The sequence below is a fragment of the Clupea harengus genome, chromosome 8, assembly GCF_900700415.2.
Source record: "Clupea harengus chromosome 8, Ch_v2.0.2, whole genome shotgun sequence".
In the NCBI taxonomy this organism is placed as follows: domain Eukaryota; kingdom Metazoa; phylum Chordata; class Actinopteri; order Clupeiformes; family Clupeidae; genus Clupea; species Clupea harengus.
This window is the reverse complement of record NC_045159.1, coordinates 10,079,935-10,104,983: the sequence shown is the minus strand read 5'-3', so window position 1 is coordinate 10,104,983 and position 25,049 is coordinate 10,079,935. Positions and strand designations below refer to the sequence as shown.

The 25,049-nt window shown below is 48.0% G+C and overlaps 1 protein-coding gene across 1 annotated transcript in view; it reads right to left on the bottom strand.

The window, feature by feature from the left end:
• Positions 1–25,049, bottom strand: part of cux1a (cut-like homeobox 1a) — a gene marked incomplete at its 3' end in the record, with an annotated part of 93,154 nt that overhangs the window by 36,590 nt on the left and 31,515 nt on the right. Inside the window, exon 3 of the mRNA XM_031571314.2 lies at positions 9,608–9,655. Coding sequence (XP_031427174.1) covers positions 9,608–9,655 — 48 coding nt within the window. The remainder of the gene's footprint in view (positions 1–9,607; positions 9,656–25,049) is intronic.

The following is a 25,049-nucleotide window of genomic DNA, read 5'->3' as shown; positions in this document are numbered from 1 at the left end:
GGCATCCTCATCCTGGCATTTCAGGCAAAAGACTGAGCTCAGAGATAGTTTGGCCATAGCAGGCAATAGCACCACCAGTACCACTTCAAAATCAACCCCAGTTTTGTTGAGAATACACCCCTGGCCGTGCGTCCAGCTGACCATGTGCGGTGCTAGTCACCACTCCCCCATGGGTGGCCTGTCCGAGGCGTGACCTCCCCGTGACCCCGGTCTCTACAGCTGCGGGTGGGACACTTCAGAGCGGCACCGTGGCTCTCCCTAGCATAGCGTGCTAAACGGGATGAATAGTTAATGCATCAGCGCGATGTGTGGCCGCCTCGGCTCTGATCAGTTCTCTGCATGTGGGGTCCCCTGGTTCCTGTACTGCAGGTACCTCAGCCTCAGCTGGGATAGGTTCCCCTGCCCCCTGCCCCTGCTCTTTCATCTCACAGCACTTCAACAGGCCACACATACTACTCTGGGTTACATCAAAGGACTTCCATACTGAAGTGGATAGTTTCCTAAAAATAAATGCCCACACACAGACATACAAGCAGACATATTGAATGTCTCATGCGGCTCATGTAAGCAAATGTGAGGAAATGATATTAGGGACTGATATTAGTTTTCATACACTCACAGTGAGAGTATTTTGGACCATGCAGCCCACCGTAGCCCACTACTAACCCCAATCTCTTAGTGACCTTCACAGGTAGCCCTGGGTCCTTGACAGAGCACGACCCCCCATCAGAGAGACTCGGGAGCTGAGGCATTGCACTGAAACACGAGGCACTGCAGACTGTTGTTGTGTAGGAGAGAGGTGTGTGTGTGTGTGTGTGTGTGTGTGTGTGTGTGTGTGTGTACCCACATGTCCGTGCCCGCACTTTATGAGGGATAGCTTTGCATAAAGATAAAATAAAATTCTGCCCGCTCAGCACTTTGTTAGCACCAGCAGCTGTGGCACCAAGCCCCAAACTGGGCCAGAGCCGACGGAAGTGGGCCATCGCCAGTGGGCTGCAGGGGTGTTGTGGACCCGCTGACGGGGGGGGGGGGATGGGGGGTGGGGTGTAAAAGCACAGCGGTAAAACAACCACCCCGGCTCAACACCAGGGCATCCCTCTCAGATAATCCATGTGCCTGTCAACCGCCCAAACCGTCATCTTTCTCTCTTTTCCCCTTTTCTCTCTATCCATCCATCCCTCCACCCTTGTCGTCCTCCTCTCCTGTTGTCACTGACAGGCCCAGCCCATAGGGGGTGCTCTCAGCTCAATCCCCCAATGGCAGGCTAATGATGAACCAACCCCCCCACCCCCCCAGCCTCCTCCCACCACCCCCCAAAACAAACTAAAAAACAGTGGTGATTACAGCACAATAAACCCCAATAATCAACAAATGAAAAACAACTGCGCTGCTTGGCCGCCTGCCTGCAGTGGCTGTGCATTGCACTGTGACGGCCAAAAACACGAGAGAGAGAGAGAGAGAGAGAGAGAGAGAGAGAGCGCGAGTAAATGAATAAAAGCAGAATCAAATAAAACGAGGCGGCGTAGAGTGGGGCCTCTGCTCCGCTCCACTCCGCTCTGTGCGAGCGGGAGCACGAGCCTGAGACGGCGAGGGCTTGATGGATGGGAGAGGGCAGTTGCCACTGGAAATAGTCGACATGTAACAGCCTTCACTCCACTGGGAGAGGAATTAAACATTTTCAGATGTTCCTGCCGGAAAACATCTGGACGGAGCCACGGCGAGCCAAGTTCCCCTACTAGCAGCTGGAGCATGAAACTGCAGCTCTCGCGCACACACAAACACACACAAATACACACACACACACACACACACACACACACACACACAGCAGCCCAAAGCCGCCGCCGCGGCCTCACACACACATACATACACACACACACACACACTCATCAGCTGCCCAAAGCCACTGCTGCTGCCACCTCACACACCCACGCTCCCTCCTTAAACGAATAAAGCACACACACACACACGCACACACACACACACACACACACACACACACACATCAAAAAAGAAGCCTAAAGCCAATGATGCTGCAGCACACACACAAACTCTCAGCCTAAACACATACACCTACGCTCCCTAAAGGAAATGTGTGTCACTCTTTGAGCCTGGCCTGTGTGTATATGTGTAGTGTGTGTGTGTGTGTGTGTGGGGGGTGTGTGAAAGTGTGTTCCTGAAAGCTCAAGGCAAATGTGCGTGTGTGTGTGTGAGTGTGAGTGTGTGTGTGTGTGTGCACTGAGAGTGCGTGACTCTGGAGACAGGGCTCAACTCAGATTATCGGCTCCTCTGTGTTCCTCCTGCCCGTGTGCAATCTGACAGTCAGGGCATCTGGCACTGCTGCTGATCACATAAACACACACACACACACACACACACACACACACACACACACACACACACATACACATACACACACAGCCTCAGTCTCTCTCACACTATCCCTCTCTCTCTCACACACACACAACAGTTCAGACACACACACACAAACATATATGTGTGTATATACCGTATAAATCCTATATATTGATGGCCACCCCTCCCTGCTACCCGCAGCCCCACACTCTTCTTCTTAGCAACATTCCGCACGGCACGCAGAGAGACCGCATGATCGCCTCGCCTGGTACACAACCTGTCAGCCCCCTCGCTCCTGCTCTTCCCACGCAAACACACTCTCCAGCAGAAACACACACACACACACACACCAACTGGGCCTTGGCCACCGTCATCATCATCATCAACATCCTCCTCCCTGTCCACCGATGGCACAGCACACCGGGGGAGGGGGAGATTTGGGAGTGGGCGGGAGGGGGGGGGGGCGATGGGTGCTGAGATCAAAATGTGCTTCCCGGCTGAATTAGCGTCTAGTCTGTGCTCTGCTGCGCTGTGTGGCAGGGTTGGCGGCATATTGAGCTGCAATTAAAAGCTAGCAGAGAACTCGGCCGCGTGTGTGTGTGTGTGTGGGGGGGGGGATGGTGGTGGTGAGCTGATCAGACATGTCACGTCCTGCTGTGGGATGTGCCACCAGGGCTGGGATGATTTATACAGACCAAACAGATTGCCATCTTACAGTCATTTCACCACCTAGAGCTCTGTGTGTATACGTGTGTGTGTGTATACGTGTGTGTGTGTGTGTGTGTGTGTGTGGAAGAGGGGAGGATTTTGTCTGAAACCCTCATGTCCTAAGGGAGGATGCCAGTGAACTACACCCCCACTCCCATGCTGAGGCTGTGTGTGTGAGTGCGTGTATGTGTGTTTGTATGTGTGTGTGTGCGTATGTGTGTGCGTGCGCGCGTATGCTCCCCATTGTGCTCTCATTTCCTGACAGGAAAAGAAGAAGCGCTCTCTCCTTTAACGAACAAAACACACACGCACACACACACACACATACGCACACACACACACAAGAGCTACATTCAGCTTTTCTCCTGACCCTGGGGCTGCCATTTTAGTTACACCAGTGACTTGGACGTGGGAAGCGCCAACGGAAGAAAACAGAATGACTGCTACTTCTACTCAAAACGCAAGAGACAAAACACCGCCAGCACTCCACAACAGAAGCCTACCTCAACGTGTTAGCCCACATTATCTCCACCTGAACATTTTCGGATCAAGATTTTCCCAATGTCTCTCATTTCTCTCACACTCACTTGACTCGAATCGAAAAGTCTGTGCCTTCCAAAAGCTTGTACAAAGAGCCCCGGTTGCCCCCGCCCCCCCCTCCCACTGCGGGCATTTATAGACGAATAGGTAAAATTAGATTCCTATTTGGAGCAGTTGGGTTCCGTGAAGGACGCGGCACTCCGGTCCCCGGCTCCGAAAGAGAAGGTTCTTCATGGGTGAGCTGAGGTGTGGGGCCGTCTGCTCCGCCGGTGGCTCTCTCCGCGTGTATTTTTATAAAAAAGCGGGTTGGGGAGGGAGGAGAAGAGTTAAAACTGGGCCATTTGGCTGTGTTAACGACCAGGCCCACGACCACAAGAACACACAGTCACCCGACCACAGGGAGACGGAGAACTTCAGCAGAGACAGACAGACACACACACACACACACACACACAGGCCAGCCCGAACCCTTGGCTGGCCCCTCTGGACCCTGGCGCTGGCTGCTCTATCTGGGCTGGGGATGCAGCGCGGGCCCTTCCTTCAGCCCTTCCTTCATCAAAATTACTAAGGCACTGCTAGCTGCTTAGTGCTAAATTATACAGCCGCCAGAGCCCCAACGGCAGCCTCTGTGAGCCCTGAGCTGTTAGCGGTGAGCACGCGGTGGCAGCTGTTAGCAGGCGAGCGCTTCAGAGAGGCGAGCACAGGAGATGGCAGTTGCGGATGTGCTGGTGGGGACATGGGGACAGGAGTGAAGGCAGGAGCAGCAGGGGGAAGGAGGAGGGCCCCGGAGAGTTCCAGAAACCCAAACTAAAAACAGGACTGGCCTCACATTCCCCCCTTCCTCCTTTTTTATTAAATTCCATCTGCACTTGGTCTCTTATTGAGGGATTTCCTGCCTACAGTTTGTTTATATATATATATATAAAGAAAGACAGAAACAGTTAAAAAGAAAAAAGGAGGGAAAGAAAGAAAGGGTGTGTGACAAAGAGCGCGTTAGTCTTAGAGCGCGTTAGGCTCCGCCAATGCCAATAACGGACCAATTACTGTGTCACGCCACGCAGAGATATTCTGGTATTTATTCAGCCATAATGGAAAGCACTTGGGACGGGGAAAAAACAGAACAGGACGTTCAGCGCCGCACAGGTCCAAATAAAACCTGACGTGCTGTAGTGGGCAGACACAGTCCCAGACACACCGTCACTCCAACCAGAAGGCCTCAAAATACAGAAAAGCAATGGTGATAGGCTTCGCACGAATAAGGCAATTATCTCCAATCTGAGATAAGATCCCACAAAAAAAAGAGACTTTTACTCAGTTTAACATATGTACAGTATGTTATGTATGTAAGAGGTGATAACACAAGATTGGATTCTTTCAACAGAGAATGCAAAACAGTACAACTAATCTGAACTGTATCAGAAAGAGACATTTGTTTAGTATTGATTACAACAGGCTGACCATTATCTGCCTACTGTTACAATATCTCATTCTATCAGTGGTAATTTGTGCTGCTACCTTGTGTGTGTGTGTATTTCGCAACAGCTACTTTAGGTCAAGAGTTAAGTATGTGCTAATTTAGCTGACTATGTACCGACACAAAATATTTGGCACAAAATGAATGCAGTGGGCTTGATGTGTATCTTAGCAGTGGCGAGTGAAGTGCTTTAAGAGAAATGAGGCACCCAAATGCTCTCTAAATAAAGTGTTTCTGAGGAGAATGAGGTTTTTGCCGCTCTTGTGAACACATTTACTGATGTGTGCAAAATGAACACAAAATAAAAATAGCTCATAGCTTTCATGCAATCGTGCCAAAGATGGTGTGACACATTTTTAAGTGCCTGTGCTGCACTCATTGGCATTGCGCGTCACCATCTAGAGAGAAGCCAGAAGGTTTGCTTGATTGTTACAATAAACTCAATGGCATCTGAACATTTTTACACTGCACGTATATGGGTTTGTGTTTTTTGTTGTTGTATACATGTCTATGTTTTTGCGTGTTTGTATATGTGTTTGTGTGTGTAGGGATGTGTGTGTGCCTATGTTTAGATAGAATCAATTAGTATTATATATGAGATTTGTGTTTGAATACAAAGTCCCCACACATCCAAAAGTGCAACGAAACTGATAAAGAAATCATTAAAAAATATTGCTCAGACACATTACCACCGCTGGAATGACAAACGCGCTGTGCGGACAACGCCCTTGTGTGCCCAGCCTGATCCCAAACGCCATATTAAACCATTTGCATGCAGGGTGCCAGCCTCTCCGGCTATGGCGGTGTCACTCCCCCTGTTAGTCACATTAATGCCCGGCTCCTGGAGGGTACAAGGCGCTCACCCACAATGTGTCTGAGGGGGCATGGAAGCCACGCCGCCTTGTGTTCTCGCGGCGACGCTGGGCAGGCGGGTACCGTGGCAATGACAGTGGCAGTGGTGACGGCGGCGGCAGGCGGCTCGGGGGATCCCCCTGGCCTGGACCCTCGTGCTGTCAGAGCGCATCGGCAAAGCACCCGGCCCGCTCCGAGGCCCGCAACGGCACTGGATGTCTGGGGTTAAAGCTCCATTAGCATTACTTGGCCTGCTTCCCTGCCCTCCACACACTCACATTCATTAACACACACACACAGTGATGCACACACCACCTCCAGACATACTATGGCTCTTGACCCAGAGCGGCGAGAGACAAACCTACCACCCAACAGCTACATAACACAAGCCGATAAAATGTGAGCAAAGGAAAAAAACACTCGGTTCTCCACAAATAATCTATTCCCTTCTGCTGTGTTCTGTTACTTCACTTCGCCCACTTCCGCTTGCATTCAATTTCTCTTGCCAAGCGGGACTGCAAGATCAGTTCAAATATGCCAAACCCCCTTAAACCACTCATAATTTAACATTGATTTTTTTAACACTCAGGGGTCACCAAAACCAGCGGCGGAATAACATTGAAATTCTGCCAAACCGCTTGTCCTATGTACATAAAAATAACACCCTCAGAAACCTTGAAATGGTCTACTTTTCAAATATACAGGTAGAAGCTAAATATATGTTTAGAGCTTTGTGAGGAGAATAAAATTAACATGCACATTTCAGTTTTGACATCTCCTGAAAAACAGCTCTTGATAACCCACCTATTAGCAAAGAGAGCTATTCATGATGATAACGATATGGTAAATGTCATTATTGGTGCATTAAAAAAAAACAACTGTGACTCCTATAAACTAAAGCACATGCGATTGGGTGGTTTTCATTGACCACAGTGATACAAGATGTTGCACTCACTTTTCTCTGCTACCTATGTCCTGAAGTCCAAGCATTGCCCTGGTTGTAACCTCTCGTCAGAGGAGAGTATGAGGACAGTGGGGAAGAACATTGGCTTTTTCATTCGATCCAATTGGGGATTCGGATTTGTTTACTTACAAATGTCGTGGTGTTGTGGCTGTAATTCAAAGCTGTAGATATTTGAGCCTGGGTCTCAACTCTGCAACTCATGTGATTGATACCAGGGTTGCCAACTCTCACGCTTCTTAGGTCCTGTATCATGCTAGCATGAAAACTAAAATCGATTGACATTCAATGCATCTCACGACAAAAAAATACACCTGTTTTGGTCTATCTTGGTCAATCTCATGAATTCTCACACCACGTCAGCTTTGAAATATTTGTTACAGTGCACACATGTTTAGAGAAGACTTTAGAGATTATTTTAGCATGGTCAACTTCATATAGGCTACAGAACAGTTTTAGCTTTGGCAACTACGGTAGCCTATCTTCTCCGCCAGTAAAAAAGAAAAAGAAAACTCTGTCCATAGCATATCATATTGCAGCCAGCTGTATCAGACACAGCAAGTCATTTTATACATGCAAACTCTTTTTATCTCTCTCTCTCTCTCTCTCCCTCTCTCCCTCTCTCTCCCCCCCTCTCTCTCTCTCCCAGTTGGCATTACAGTTCATCCCCTTTTATAAAAAACAAACAGACACGCACTTTGCCTATTATCTTACCAAGGCATTCAGAATAGACTCTTAAATTATTTTAGGCTTTATCAACATTTCTGTCAGTGCCGTAAATATTAGAAGACTATCAGTGGGTCTATGATACAGTAAATATCAGAAGGCTATCAGTGGGTCTATGATATAGAAAAAATTAATTAACATCAGCTGTATGTAGCACTCAGCTATATTGGATCAGCACAGCTAATTTTCTACACGTGATTGTTTCAAACAAATACTCTGGTATGATGTATTAGTTCATAAATAGGCTACATGGTTCGAAGGCTTATGAGCTCTGCAACTTAAATAGTCTACCTATAAAGTTAGACAAATATTTGTCTCACTCTCTCTAAAGTGATGCACAGCCTGCACACTCCTAGTAGTCTGCCTTTAGTTCTGCTCTGTTGGAGCATCATATCAACACTGTATGAGATGTGGTGGTATTGCTAGCTTACATGTTGCAGCCAGGAATAAAAGACCAAAGCAACTAATTTTGTTAACGTGAGCTAACTTCTTTTTAAAACTTTTCTCTGTATATTGTCATTATAATAAATCGTATTCTATGGACTGACCACTTTTGTTGTACAGTTTATATTAATTCTGTATTGTATTATTTTAGGAACGCAATGTGATTGTATCTTATTATAACTGTATCCATTACATGCTCGGATTTGGACTACAGCATTTTCAATAAACTGTAAAGAGGCCTTTAGTCTCTCTTCCTTTCTTACCATTCACACTGACTTTGCAAAATGATAGTGTAGGGGGCCGAGATGGGCCACGATGACATTCCATTTTTATTTGTTTTATAATTATTTTTATTTGGTATGAAGGTAACAGAAAATTTGATAGGGTACCAAAATGTACAATAGTCACAAATCATTTGAGGAAGCATCCAGTTTTACAAACAAAACCATCATTTTTAGCTATCTTCTAATAATGAATGCTTCCCACACCATTCAGCAAAGGTGGCCCTATCTATCCCCACCCCTTCAGTTCTACCTTAGTTTCAGTTCTACCTTATATCCCTCTCATCAAGCCCCCTATCCCACACCCTCCCCAACCCACTCACCCCCTCCCAGATCACGATGACATTCCAGATTGATGGGCCATTGCCTCTGACAGTGGGGACTATTACAGGTGTGTTGACACCAACCTCATCAATATTCATTGTGTAGGCCTACTGGCCTTGAAACAAAAAGTGTCACTCCAAAGTTCTACGACTTAAGTTGTCAAACCACATGAAATTCCTGAATGCTTGAATCACCTATGCGTAGCCACCATCTACGTTTACAAGAATCAGAGTCCAAAAGTCTGTAATGTTCATAATGTGTTTTTTTTGTACGAAATAGCTCAGCAACTCTTGCAAATTAATTCAGAAAGACAATATATTGGGCTCAGTTGTTCTGTACACAGATCCTATGAGGAGTGCGATGCACTGTTGTGCTAATGCAGTTGACTGTGTGAGACAAAAACATTTGGCACAAAATGACTGCAGTGGGTTTGATGTGTATCTCGGCAGCGAGCGGTAGTGTGCTCTGTGACCGTGATGCAATGCTGTGCGTATCTGTGTGTGTGTGTGTGTGTGTGTGGGGGGGGGGGGGGTTCAGACCCTTGATGCAGGATCTCTTCAGTCTGTTTTTGTGTGTGTGTGTGTGCTGTGCTGTGTTCTTTCTTCTTCGGAGCAGCCATTTTGACATGGCTGGAGGCTACAGACCATATAAGGGGACACTGATAACGTGTTCCCCTAGCAACCAGCCAGCCAGGCAAGGAATGGCCGGGAAGCAGCAACATATCGGCAAGGGGGTGCGGGGGGGTCTTCAAGTGTAACGAGTCGAGGTGGTTTGGCGGTTCCTACCCCCCCCCCCCACACACACACACACACACACCACGCCCCCCCTTCCTGCATCCTCACAATAGGGCTCCATCCTCCCTGGCCCTGGTGCTGCTGATATCAGTGGCACTGGTGGCAGCGCTCTGTGTTGTGAGGGCACAAAACCAACAGGACAACTCACCTCCGCTTGAAATCCCTTGAGCAGTGGAGCTATCTGCTTCCGTAGATCCTGCAGGAGGACAGAGACAGACAGAGAGAGAGAGAGAGAGAGCAAAAGTGAAAGAAATCTGTAAGTGTTTTGAAATCCCCAAAGAGTTTTATTTAGCCGTCTCTTTCGCATCACATCAAACATCATCATTTTTGAGTTTGCCGCATTTTCCTAAAAGTGAGGAGGAGGAGGAGGAGGAGGAGGAGGAGGCAGGCTTCTCTTAAATTTAGACACATGTGGCGGGACTAGCTCAGAGATGCACAGGACAGGGGGGAGAAAAAGAGACCAAATAGTATGAAAATAGTTATCCTGCTGATTTATCAAAAACCCTGAGGGCAGTTTTGTTCTCTGGCAGACACAATCACACACACACACACACACACAGGCACGCACATCAGGGTATCACCTTGTGCTACCCTTGATAGTGAGGAGAGGACAGGCTGTGCTTAAAGGAGAAGCATGCAGGAGGCAACATACATTTATTCACTCACTCCCACCTCCCCACACACACACACACACACACACACACACACACACACACACACACACACACTCCCCATACCCAACCCCCCCTCGTCCTCATTTTTCCATTGCATGAGTTCTGCATGACTCAGAGGTCTTTGCTTAAATTAGCGTTCATGCACAAAAAAGGAAAAAAAAAAGAAAAAACATGGCCACTGCATCGACACGTTAACGTGTGCTTCACTTATTAATTTTACAAGAAAACCAAGCCCTTCCCTTCGTTGCACAGAACTGGATGACTACCAACCACTCAACATTTTCAATAATCACTGCTAAAATTACAAATAATTGGATGGAATTTGATGCTAAGGTTTGGAGGTCTGAAACGTTAGACACAGAACAATAACATACATTATTAACATACAGTGTCCTCTTCAGATGAAACGCCCAACAAAAACACCCCCTTTGTTTCCAAGCTAAATTGGCCGATAAGGAATCCTTTCTTTTGCGTCTGAAGGGGCAGGGTGATTGCGACGCCTTGCTATTAAAACATATTAGATTATGGGGCACATCAATGTAGCCTTCATTTCTGCCCAGTGCGTGTGTGTGTGAAACACACACACACACACCCATGAACAAATCTTCTGGCGGGAACAAAAAGGCCTCTTAGCCAGCCCTCTAGGCAGGAATGCCTAAAATGCTCCAAACAGGACGGACCAGACATTTTTAATGCCTACACACTCCCATTATAAGATGCCCAGGCCAGTGGACCAGACATATTTAACTAGCCAACACAAGACAGAAGAAATAAATGGTGAAAAAACATTATTTTCAAAAACCACGCGACTCAGAGGAGAGGTCTATGAGTAGCGTGCGAAGCCAATGGGAAAGCATGGTGGCCAGGTTAAGCACAGGCTGATTGTTTCTAGTAACAAAGCAGTCGGAAGAGTTCCCATGACTGCTTGTGTCGGCGTCTTGGCTGGCCGAGGACAGTGGTAGGCAGACCTGACTGAGCACATTCACAAACACACACAAACATACGACACACACACACACACACACACACACACAGCGAAAATGTGATGAGTGCACAAACACACACACACACACAGAGGTTGAATGAGAGAGTGAAAGAGAGAGAGAGAGAGAGAGAGAGAGAGAGAGAGAGAGACAGAGAGAGGGAGAGGGAGAGGGAGAGTGCAAGACCTGCACACTCACACAGTTTACTAGGCATGCAGCCTAGGCGCTGGGAGCTCCACGGGCCCTGGCTACTGTACAGATGACATTTATGTAAGAGCAGCATCACAGGACCCCACGTGATGCAGAGGAAACATCCATCAACACCTGCTTTCAGTGTAACACCCAGTCCTCTGCCAACATGCAGGGGGGGCGCAGCTCTCTCTCTCTCTCTCTCTCTCTCTCTCTCTCTCTCTTACACACACACACACGCACACACACACACACACACACGCACACACACACGTCAACCCTGCCCCATTATAGGACAAAGCAGTCAGACTCTCTCTACCCCTACAACATCCAGTCCCAGCTCAGCTCTCTGAACTAGATCACTGGCAGATTATTCACATTACGCACAAGTATGCCGACAAAAACAAAAACAAAAACAAAAAACAAAGGAAGAGGAGAGAGAGAGAGAGAGAGAAGAGGAAACTAGAGAACTGAGATGACCTGTTAAATATATTCAGCAAAAACAGAAAACACCTGATCCTCATCTGCACACAGGTCCTCTGGTCACCACATGGCCTGGCACTCCAGCGCCTACAAAGAAGGCCACTAGAGGAACACTTCAAAGTCAGCAAGGAGGGGACATTTGGAAAAGGGAGGCATACTGGGGAGAAGCTTAATGCACCCAGGAAGAAAGAAAGAGCAGGGGAGAGATAGAGAGAGTGTTTTTCTCTTATTCGCCCTGCATCCTCTTCTCCAACCCCCTTTCATCTGTTTGCCTGTCTGTCTGTTTCTCTCCGTCTCTCTCTCCCTCCCTCACTGTGTCTTCTGTCTGTCTGTGGTAATGGGGGGGGGGGGCTGCCAGGGCAATCGTGTACAGAGCTGTCATTCTCTTCAGCCACACCTCCCACCACCCTACCCCACCCCACGCCACGCCACTGTTCTAACACCATGCATCTTTAATGGCCTCCACCTACAGAACCACACAGCTGCCTGAGCTCAACTCCTCCATTATTCACTCTCTCTCTCTCTCTCTCTCTCTCTCTCTCTCTCTCTCTCACAAACACACACACACACACTTTAACACGCATTTCCCCAAACACACACACACATGCAAGCAAACATGCTATGTCACCCTATCAGCGGTGTGTACTGAAGACCATCCATGATTCATTTGTGTATGGGTGTGTGTGTGAGTGTGGGTGTGTGTGAGTAGGTGAGTGTGCGTGTGTGTGTGTGTGTGCGTGCGTGTGTGTGTGTGTGAGAGTGTGGGTGTGTGTGAGTAGGTGAGTGTGCGTGTGTGTGTGTGTGTGTGTGTGTGTGTGTGTGTGTGTGTGTGTGTGTGCGTGAGAGTGTGTGTGTGTCATTGTGTGTATGCGAGTGTGTGTGTGTGTGTGCGTGTGTGTGTGTGTGTGTGTGCGTGTGTCTGTGTGTGTGTGTGTGTGTTTGTCTGTGTGTGAGAGTGAGTCAGTGTGCACACACATTTTTGTCCAAAAGACAGAAACAGACAGACAGAAACATAAAGAGAGAATGTGTGCTCATGAGAATGGTGGGGGTGGGGGGTGTTCTTCTGACCTCACTCTCCATGTTGACAGCGTTAAACAACAGAGCTCACAGTAAATCTGAGAGGAATAGGAGAGCGCTGGGCTTATTTATGCAGCTCTCCGGAACCATCATTCAATTATTTCACTAGCTGGTGGTCAACCCAGAAAGTCCTCTTCGTATGTGTATGTGCATGTGTGTGAGTGTGTGTGTGTGCTCGTCCTAAAGTCCTCTTCTTTAGAAAACAACAATGCTGTCTGTCTGAGGTGTGCCGACACCGAGTCTGTCTGTCTGTCTGTCTGTCTGTCTGTCTGTCTGTCTGTCTGTCTGCTGAGCAGGGGGAAATGAAAGGAGTGTCGTGCTGAAAACTGAACCCCCAGCGCAACCTCAGGGCTGGTGGGGACCTGCTCCTCTTCACTTCCTGCTGCTCTCAACAAAGAAAAGGCAATTATTCTGAGGCTATGTCACTGGCCCAACTCCACCAAGTAATAAAGAGAGACACAGAAAGAGAGAGAGAGAGAGAGAGAGAGAGAGAGAGGGAGAGAGAGGGAGAGAGTGAGAGCGAGGGAGTGAGAGAGAGAGGGAGGGAGGGAGGAAGCAAAACGGCAAAGAAAAGCAAGAAATATATAGGGGAACAGTGCACACAGAGAAAGAACGCTGCTTTGGGGAAAGAAAAGCAGAGAAGGAAAGAAGAAAGAGAGAGAGCAAAATGAAACAGAAAATCGTAGAAACCCAGTGCACACAGAGAATGGAAACATGCTGATGGAAAATAAACAGAAGGTAAAAGGAAAGAACCAAAGAAGAGAAAGAAAGTCAAACGAACGAGAAAGAAAGCGACAGCCAGGTAGACTGATGAATGTGAGCTAACTCCCATGATGCCGTTCAGAGGCGGCTAGGAAGGCGCAGCAGCGCGGTGGGAGTGCAGCAGTCAGAGTGACAGCGACAACAATAACAACAACGACGACAACGACAACATCCAGCACAGCAGCAGCAACGTCGCGTCAGCACTTTCCCCCAGCAAGCACCTCTGCAAGATAAGCAGCCGCACACTCAGCGTACCTCATCTCAAAACAAAAAAAAAGACAGGAGGGGAGGGGGGGTACGAAAAGAGGAACAGGCTTGTTTCCTCTTATGCCCATGAGACTGAGGAGCACGCTTGAACACACAGATACAGACACACACACACACACACACACACGCACACCTCATCATTGCACTGCCAACACAACCAATCTTCACACCGACTCCCCCCACAGAGATAAACTGACCTCTTCGCTCCCCCCAATCCCTAAAAGACACACACACACACACACACACACACACGCAACACACACACACACACACACACACACACACACACACACACGCAACACACACAGGCATACACTAATACACTATGTTCCCCACTCCTTCTCTATCATTTGGATTGAACAAAACAAGTAAAACAAACAGATAAATAAAAAAAAAACACCAAAACACAAAACAATGAAAACCTGCACACCACAGCAAAACACACACAGAGACCAAAACGAAATGCAAAGAACAGCCACTGCATCATACTGAAGCCTGACGTGGTGTCCCTTATAGGGGGGGTGGGGGTGAGGGGGTGACAGCAGGGGGTGTTTGGGGGTGTTTGGGGGGGACTCCAGAAGGGGAGCAGACCCCCCTGGCTGCACACCCCGAAACCCAGACGTCTGTGTCTGATAATGAGGTCACGACACTCCCGAGACCCGCACAAAGGGACTGTGATTTAAGGGCAACGCAGCCCTGCAGTCCCTTGCCTCAGACACACACACACAAACACACAAACACACACACACACGACAAAGATGGATTGCAGCTCCTGGTTATAGGCAATAACGTCTCCTCTGGAAGAAGGGGAAAAAACAAACAGAAAGAGGGTCCGACTACATTATTGGCTTTGTGTCTGTCTCTCTGTCTGTCGGCCTGTCTGTCTAACCCGTGAGGCGCTAGGCGCAATCCACCTCACACCGCATCATACACCCATTCAGACAGTCCTCTACGACTCACCAAACCAGTCGGTCAGGATGGCCGTTTTCCTTTCAAGCCTGCAATAATTTCCCTCTTTCACGGTGCACATACAGTCGAAGGACACACTTGAATTCACACCTCTCCCAGTAGCAGTAGTGTTCACCCCCCTCCCCTCCATCCCCCCACCCCCAACCAACCCCCTTTACCCCTGACCTGCCCCATCTCCCCACCTCATCTCTGCCGTGTGTGTGTCCGTGGGCCCAGCCCAGCGCCTGTGAGTGTATCATCACCCTGATCTAACGGCAGCGCCGCTCAGAATAGCACAGCCAGCCCTCCGGAGACGCTTCACCCTTTTAAGGTTTAATGCCAGCATTAGACAAAGGGGGACATCAAATACAGGCCTCCTCTCTCCACCACATCTACCCTCTCCCCAACCTCCCCTCCAATGACAATAATGGCAATGGACCGCTAGGGAAGTCTCTTAGTGATTCTTTTTCATAACCTATTTACTAAGAATGATTCCATGCAAAGAAAAACAAGCCTAGCCTAGGAGGAGAGCAAAAGGAGGAAAGAGGAGAGAGAGAGAAAGAGAGAGAGAGAGAAAGAGAGAGAGAAAGAGAGAGTAACAGAACAGGAGGGCAAGTAAAAAGAACCTTTCTATCGCAATTAATTCTGTTGAGCAGGTCTGTTGAAGCAGGCGGCTATTGAGGGTCTATTTATAGAAAGTGCTTCTGGGGGGGTGGTGGTGGTGGGGGGGGGGCTGTGATGCGACCATGCAAATCCAAAGAAAGGGGTAAGAGGGAAAAAGAAAAAAAAAGAGGAAAAAAGAAAGATGGCCCCTCTCTGCTCTCCTGTCCAGCACAGCAGCGCAATATCCACATGGTAACATCCTGTCTGCTTCCGACACGTGCACACACACACACACACACACACATACACACCTTCCTTTCATTTATGGTTGTACGTTGCCAACATGAGTTTCCAATACACAAACACCCTGCCTTTGTCTACTCTCTTTACATGTTGTGCTCTCTCTCTCTCTCTCTCTCTCTCTCTCTCTCTCTCTCTCTCTCTCTCTCTCACACACACACACTCATTAGTTTTCTTCTTTCTCTTCAAAAATGAATTGAACCCTTACAAAGAAAAAGACAAACTTTTTTTCCCTCACTCTCACAGAGCGCTGTGTGTCTTCTCAGTTAGGTTGTTCAGTGACTCTTGCCCCCCTCCTCCAACCTTTCTCTCTCTCACACACACAAACACACAGACACACACACACACACACACACACAAACAACCTTTACACATCCACTTATTAATATCCCTCTCCTCAGAAACACACACAATAATTGTACAAACACAAAGCCACCGAAACTCCATTGAATTCCCTCCCTTCCTCACCAAAACAGCCCACCCAGACCCTTAGCTAGCCCTGTGTGTTGTGTCGGTAACTAGGCTAGCTCGGCTTGTTTAGTGACAGTCGGTCCACATAAGGAGCATGTGGGAATACTCTATGGGGAGTGGCTGGAGTTAGTGATAGCTGTCTGCTGGGTTGCTGGATTTTTCCATGGAGGGCACATAATCATTAGCATTCCTCTTTAAGTATATTCCATGGAAACAGCTCCCCCACCTCATCCCCGTGAAGGGCCCAAAATAGCGTTTTATTTGGTGAAATTATTTCTGCTCTGCAATTCAGCCTGTGGGTGGAGGGTGTCTGACACCGACCATTAACCCAAACAACACACAGACACACACTCACACATTCGTGCGCACGCATTAAGGTTGGTACGTTACCTACGACAACACACACAAAAGGACTGATGTGTTACTTTCGAGAAAAACGTGCACGCACACGTGGACACATACATGCAAGCGCGCGCGCACACACACACAGACACACATATGTAAATGTTGGTAGGTTATCTACAACACACACCAAAGAATGATAGTTTTAGGAATGTAGACACACCTGCAGAAACCAACACACAAATGTGAAACTTTTAGTACATTAGCTTGATTAATATGTGGATAAGCTAAAGCAGTATTAAGTACACTGTGTTATAGTACACAACATTGGCAAGGGCTTCAAATCGAGTGTATTCTCTGGATGACCATTAGCAGGTGACTATGGAGGGCTTCATGGGAGACGAATGAGTTGGTTAATGTGATTAAGTATTTCTGTGGTTAGTTAGTTAGCTGGCTAACCTATTTAATATACTTTTTCCGGGCACGGTAAATAATTGGCTAAGAGCAGACTATACTACAAATATCACAGAGCTTAAAGGAATACGTCAGAAAAAACAAACAAACAAATAAACAAACCCAACAACAAACACACAAGCAAACAAACAACTGTTAACGTCCAAAAAGAACCAGCTGTCATTCATGTCCATAACGCAGACACACGTTCCACGGAAAAAAAGCAATGAAATACGGTGTCCTTCTGCCGTGAGGACAAGATGAGTGGGAAGAGTTTTCATTTTGGGGTGAACTTTCCCTTTAAGGTGGCCAGAGAGAGAGGCTTTGGGGTGAACTTTCCCTTTAAGGTGGCCAGAGAGAGAGAGGCTTTGGAGGAGCCAGGGGAGGAGGAAGGGGGCAGTCTCAGTCGGTGCATTTGGTGAATACACACTGGGCTCCTGAAGAGCCCTAGACCGAGCGGATATAAAAGGCAGCATGTGTAAGATGGGAGTGTGTGTGGAGAAAGGACTAGAACATTATATGGCTTTTAACACACACACACACACACACACACACACACACACACACAGTTCCTAGCTTCTATTAGAGGCTACATTTTGTAATTCAAAGTCCAGTAAAAAAGTAAACACATTAGCATCACTCAGCACTTATGCACGCACACACACTCAGTCACACACACACACACACTCAGTCACACACACACAAACACTCACACACACTAACGTCACTCGGCGCGTCCACGGATGGCTGCATTCACAGACAGTGACTCATCAGCGCAGTAATGAGAAACGGAGGAGGCTGGCAAGAGGGGCCCACTAACTCACCCTATGAACACCACACACACACACACACACACACACACACAGACTGTACAAACACCCCCACGCACACAATCACATACTGTACAAACAACCACACATAATCACAAGTACACACACACACACACACACACACACACACATAAACATACACACACATACAAATTCTGAACGCAGAAAACACCAAACACCGCTGTTGACACGTGTAAAAAAAATGAGGCGGTCAATGCCACAGACGATACCTCACACATCTTTGATCTCAGGATCACGTCGACCTTGTCCTGCCTGACCTCACAGGTGACGCTTTTTTACAGAGCAGGGGGAAAATGACAGAGTGCGCAGCAAGAGAGAGACTCATCATCACTGTCATCACTATCATAACTATCATCACCGTCATCACCATAATTACCATCATTACTGGCTTCACCAGCAGCCACAAGGACTGCCTCCTGGGCCCGGTGCTCAGACGTCCCCTCACTAGACCGGGAGACCACAGGGTGACCCGGGGTGAGGCGAGGCGAGGCGCGGCCCAGCACAGCTTAGCTACCCAAACAACACTCGGCTGGAGAGGTGTTCGAAATAACAAACACGACCGTTTATTTTTAAAAAAGGAGAAGAAATAAAAAGAAAGGCAAACAGAGAGATTTCAGAACAGCACAAACAAGTAGAAGAAGGTGGGGGAAAAAAGCAAAACAAAAACATACTTGACCCAGCCTCTGTTTTGCAGGTGGAGGGCGAGAAAAAGAGAGGGAGAGCGGGGTGCCCGGGCCGTCAGTGGAATATTCTGCTCAAGTCTGCCGCGCGCCTGTCCACAAGTACCATATTATCACTCATAATAATGGGCTTACTGTGTTGGGCCCCAGTACTGATTCCATGACATGCATAAGTAAACAGGAGAGCAGTGGAGTAATGCTCTCCTCTCTCTCTCTCTCTCTCTCTCTCTCTCTCTCTCTTGCTCTCTCTACTCCTCCTCTCCTCTCTCTCTCTACTCTGCGGAACTAAAAATACCAGCGCTGCCCGCCAACAGCCCAGAGCTGGCACGGCCCGGACGCTAGGCAGATGGCAGAGCACTCGCAGGGGCAGGGGCAGGGGCAGGGGAGCGTGGGGTGGGCATTGCTCAATGGCAGGGCAGCCACTCCAGTCACTCACACACAAATACATATGCCACACACACACACACACACACACACACACACACATTTGCAGATACGCACACCGTGAATACTAGGGGAAAGCACACAGGCCTGCATACACACAGACACACAAGCTTGCATGCAACACACAGACACGCAAACGGAGAGGCCCACATATGAATGCATGCAAACACCAATACACGCAAACACACACACACACAAATGCACTTCCATGCACGTACCCAAATACAAAAAGTCTCCTGCTCTACTGCTCGGACATACATACACACCAACACACACACACACACACACACACACACACACACACACACACACACACACACACACACAAGCAGACACACACACACAAAGTGATTCATACAGACAAAAAAAAATGCTTCTATTGTCCCTGAAGAGCTGAAAGGGACAGAAGACACAGGAAAGTGAAGTGCAAGTGAAGTGTGTGTGTGTGTGTGTGAGAGAGAGAGCGAGAGAGACAGAGAGTCTGTGAGGAGCTCCGTGGAGTTATGTACAGTACATAGGTCTGTAACCCAGTATGCTACATGCATGTGGGGGGTTGAACACTAAACATTTCAGACAGGCTTCTGGTTGGACACCTAACACTAAGGATGGTACAGACAGTTTCCAGTGATGGGGTGGAGGGGTTTGCCACAGTGACGAAAAGTGCAGGAAAGACAAGCCCACTGTTGACGAAGTGTAAGTAGATCTTGTATAAACAGGGCCCAATGACAGAGTATACATGCCAACGTGTTTATTCATTTGTGTGTATGTGTGTGTTTGTGTGTGTGTGCTAACGGACAAGAAAGAGAGAACAAGAACTAGCATTTGTGGGTGAAAACGAGACTGTGTGTATACGAGAGTCTGTGCGTCTGTGTGTGTTGCTGGGGATGTGCTTCCGCTTGTTGTTGATCAACGTAAAACAGCCAGCCTTCCACAAGAAACCCAATCCCAAACACCCCCCACCCCAATCATCCATCCAGCCCACCCAAGGAGACAGACACGCACGCACACGCGCACACACACACTCACACACACACACACACACACACACACACACAAACACACAAAGGAATTATTCAAAAACACAATTTAACACAGGATCAGAAACCCACATCAAACCCTAACCAAGGGCCCCACGCCTCTGCCTGCCTTTCATAAAGGATAGCGAGTGGGATAATCACCTTTACTGCCTCCCGTGCCAGCACCTCCCCCCTACAAGCAGACCTGTTTGTCTGACAACAATGCGCAGCTCTATACGACACGTCGACAGAGGTTGTCTATACACCACCGAGCGCTATGTGAGAGAAGCCCCATGCAGCTGTCTGGGTATGGGCAGAAATATCAGCTTTTCAGGAAGGGGTGCAGGAGTGAATATTTGTGAGGGGGAAGGGGTGTGATTTGTGAGTTTGGGGTGTATGTTTATGTGTGTGTGTGTGTGTGTGTGTGTGTGTGTGTGTGTGTGTGTGTGTGTGTGTGTGTGTGTGTGAGTGTGTGCATGTGCAAGAGGGGACGTATGAGAGAAAGAGAGAAATGTGTGCATTTGTGTGTGTGTGTGTGTGTGTGTGTGTGTGTGTGTGTGTGTGTGTGTGTGTGTGTGTGTGGGGCTGGGGGCGGGAGGTCGAGGGGGTGACGGATCCGCTGTCAGCAGTGTGCCGGCCAGACCGGGAAGACGGATGGTCCGGCTGCTCGGCCTGCTGGGATAGATGATCGTCTGGATTCCAAGAGGAGTCCTCCGCCTCAACACCTACCCCCAAACCCCCACTGGGGCCCCCCAGGCCCCGCACCCCAACCCCTCAGAGGAGTCTCACCCCCCGACACCCAACACCACCCCACTCAACTCAACTCTGAGCTCACCCCGAAAACCCTCAGCGCACAAAGCCCACCTATGGGATCGCTTACCCCATTATCAATTACCAACATGCTTAACCACCATCGTCAATCAAGAACTAGTTTGGACTTGCGTCACATGTTATAAAAAAAGAACCACGTATCCAATAACAGAAGCTACTCTCTGCATTGTGAAAGAGCACCATTTAGCATCTACTTTTGGGAGTGCTACGACGGTATCTGGGAACGAAAGTTTCTTCAGTTTGGCTGCTGGGCTACTAGCGTTTGGAGCCCTGGGAGGCTTCTGACAGTGCCGCAGGAGCACCGCTGTGTGTGCGAAGCCTGGAGAGATGAGACACAGAGGCAGCGACATGAAAGCTCCCGGCCGTTACGGAGGGCCCCAGTAGTTCAGCTGCAGCCTCATCAATCCTGCTGCAGAGGACCAGATGGGCCACAGCCTCACAGCAAATAAACAACACCATCACCATCAACAAAACAAAATATACGCAAGTCCTGAAATAGAAATTGACAAATCAGGGACGTTTTTTGTTCGCTGGTTCTGCCCCTCTTTTTTGGGGGGGGCTGAGGGGTTGAAGGGGGTGAATGGAGGTTTTTGGAAGCCGGAGACTTGAATGAGAGACGGCCGTGATCCCAGGCTGACCAGACAATGACCCAGGTCTGCCTTGGGAATGACCTCAGTCTGGGCAGGGGTTGACCCCCGCCTGGCCTGAGAAGAACTGGGGGGTTAACCCTTTGTTTGCTTTTGGAGCAGCTCGAGCAGCCCCTAATGACTATTCAGAGGCTCACTCAAAGCGCTCAGCTGGGGAAATAAATCCCAATAGAATTCATTGCTAGAAATTCAAACACACACTCACACACACACACACACACACACACACACGCACACTCACAAATTAAAAAAATATATATACCCCCCCCCACCAAAAAATATTCAAACTGACATATAAATAAACAAGAGGACTCCTTCACATAGACATTTACAGTACCAAGACACTCACTCCCTCAAACACACACACACACACACATGATGTCATCCATCCATACATGTCCACTCCCGTCATGCCCAGCCTTTTGGCTGGGGTTTCTGAATGACATAACATTACCTCAGTGCCATTCAGAGCCAGCAGTACCATCCACGACCTGACACCACTAGTACTGCTGACACACACACACACACACACAAGCCATCCCAGTTTACAAAAACATGCAGTATGGTTTCTGCGAGCTTTGAGTGTGTGCGCGCATTTGTCTGTGTGTGTATCTGTGTGTGTGTGAAAAAGAAGAGCGCAGTACAGAGAGCGCGAGAGAGAGAGAGAGAGATGGGTGAGGGGGAGGAGGGAAGTAGTTCAGTGTTACCTGCTTGTACCCAGCCTCACCCTCCCCCAACAACCTCAAGCACCACCCCCACCCCGCAATTGTGTTCTGAATGCCTTCACAAACAAAAGGCTGTTTCACAAGGCTGGCAACCCTCTAGCCTGCCTCCCTCTCTCTCTCTCTCTCTCTCTCTCTCTCTTTTTCTCTCTCCCTCTCTCTCTCTCTCTGTCTCCCTCTTTCTCACTGGTAAATATCCTCTTGTCGTGTTAGAAACAGGGGGTTATAATTAACTGTGTGAGACGCCAGTCGGGTAAGGTTGGCACCGTGCCAGCGGATCAGCCCTAATTACAGTATTCATTCTGTCAGGACTTCTCCTTGCTGCCCCGCCAACCAACCCACACACACACACACACACACACACACACACACACACACACACACAAACAGACACAAACACACTTATACACACACACACACCGTATTCACAGCCAGACGACTAACTCGTCTTTAGCTCGCAGCCTAAATAAATGCTCCGTAGGATAGAAAAGCTCACACTTACAGGAAAACACAAACACTCGAGCGTGCTCTATTCAGATTCAAAAAGAACCTGGTGCACTCTCTCTGCGTTTTGGGTAATACGACACTCCGCACTCTCAAAACTCAAGTTCTCCGCTTGATAAGGGAACATAAAATTATATATATATATAATTCAGTATAATTCAGTATATATATATATAGATAGATAGATAGATAGATAGATAAATAACTCTTGCCTCACTGGAAAACACTTCCCCTGAATAGGCCTCATTGTTATTCAAAACGTCCACTCGACGCACTTGAAATGACGTGGAACAAAGAGCTCATTTTTTACAGGTTTGTAAACACCCACTTTAATATGCAGCGGTTTCTGACCACTATGAAATATCTTGGAGAGCGGTTCAAAGGGCAGCTCAGTCGGGCGACGGGGTATTTACGTGTGCTAACGGGCACCTACGGGCAGTTTGGTGAAAAGTGCCAGGCTATCAATGGTTCCTCTAATCCGTGCAGACATACACATTCATACACACAAACACAAACACACACACACACACACTCGACTTGGAGAGAGAGAGAGACAGAGACAGAGAGCGAGAGAGAGGGGGGGAGAGAGGGAGCAGGAGCAGAAGGGTCTGCTCAGAGAAGGACCCGGACTGAATGGTACTGAATGGCGAAGGCCCGGCAAACACTTCAGGGGCTGATTATCAAACTAAGGCTTCATTCACACGCCACACACACGCACGCGAGCACACACACACACACACACAACACACACACAGACACAAAAACACAGACACAGACGATTCTGCTGGAAACAGCAGCTGTTGTTGCACTGATGGCTACAGTCAAGTTAAGAGGGGCCGGAGCGCCAGAGGGACTGGAGAGAAGTTAGCCAAGCGGGGAACAATCTACTCTGCAGTTAAAGAAGGTTTTTTTTGTGGTGCAACGTTACAGGTCAGGTCTGAGAATACACACACGACAAAAGAAACAGCATTTGAACGTAGGAAGTTCCAGCTCTATACCTTTGCTGGTGTAGCAGAAAAAAAACATGAAAGGGAAAAAGAAAAGAGTCACAGGGACGACTGAGGCCTCCGAGGCCCAGTTGAACCGAGAGGTGGAGTCACTGCAGGAGGCCATCTTTTTAAAGATTAACACAGCCTTACGAGTACATGACTACTCAGTAGAAGTCAGTTTGCTATCATTGTCTATCATTCTCATGTTAATGTACAAGTTAAAACACAAACCAACGTTGTATTTCAATGTAAAAAAAAGCAGTTAATTGCCATGCTACGGCGTCCATTTTTCTACAGTGTTTTTGGCAGTCTTCTAACCAGCTTTAAAGTTCAAACACTTAACACCCTGGCTTATGAAATGGCAAGCTTAATGGCTAAATATAGCAAATTATTTTAACCAGTAATCAGATTCAAGAAATTTGTGGAGGGCTTTGCTCACTTTACAACGTGTAGACTATTGAACAACCACCTCAGACATTCTGCTCAATACACACACACACACACACACACACACACACACACACACACTGCACATTACCCTGGACATGATAATACAGTGTAGCTATATAGAACACATGCATCAGTTGGCTTACACTGAACAAAACTGGAGCAATCTGTGAGGTCAGACTACAAATAGATAATGACCAATCAGCACTGATTAAAAGTACATAGCAACCAATCAGCCTGGACTAAAAAAAACAACAAACAAAAGCAATCAAAAAAAAAAAAAAAAAAAGCAAACGATCTCACAGCACTAATCCGAGCGCCAGTTCTCCACAAAGAGATAGTGACACAGTGCAGCCAACATAAGTGCTACTGCCTCCCCCCAAACCTCTACCCCTCCCCCACACAGTAATTAAGGTAACTTTCTAACGTGGCGGCAGCGGCAGCATCAAGGGATGAGGTTTCCCCTGTCCCATGGCGGAAGGAACCCTTGATGTTCTGTACCTTGGGTACAGGGGCCGAGGCAGGAGTATCATTTTTCTCCCGTTCACAGAGCACTGAGGAACGGGGCCTCTCAGCCAAAACCCCCAGCACGATTCATTTAGTAACGGCTTATTAAGCGCAGACATAAATTGCAGGCCTGGACGTTTTAAATGGAAAAGAAGCCTGATTTATTGGAGTGCCGGAGACAAAACAGGTTTCTATTTTCCATTTATTCATCAACACTCTATGGGAGGGGTAACTCACGAGGAATTCGCACAGACAAAAAGAGGGATCAGTGAGCGCACAGAGGAAAAAAAGAGGGAAAGAGGGAAAGAGGGAGAGATAGAGGGAGGGATAGAGGGAGAAAAGAGGAAAGGGGAGAAAGAGGAGAGAGGGGGAGAAGAATGGCAGCTGTGTGGAGCACTGA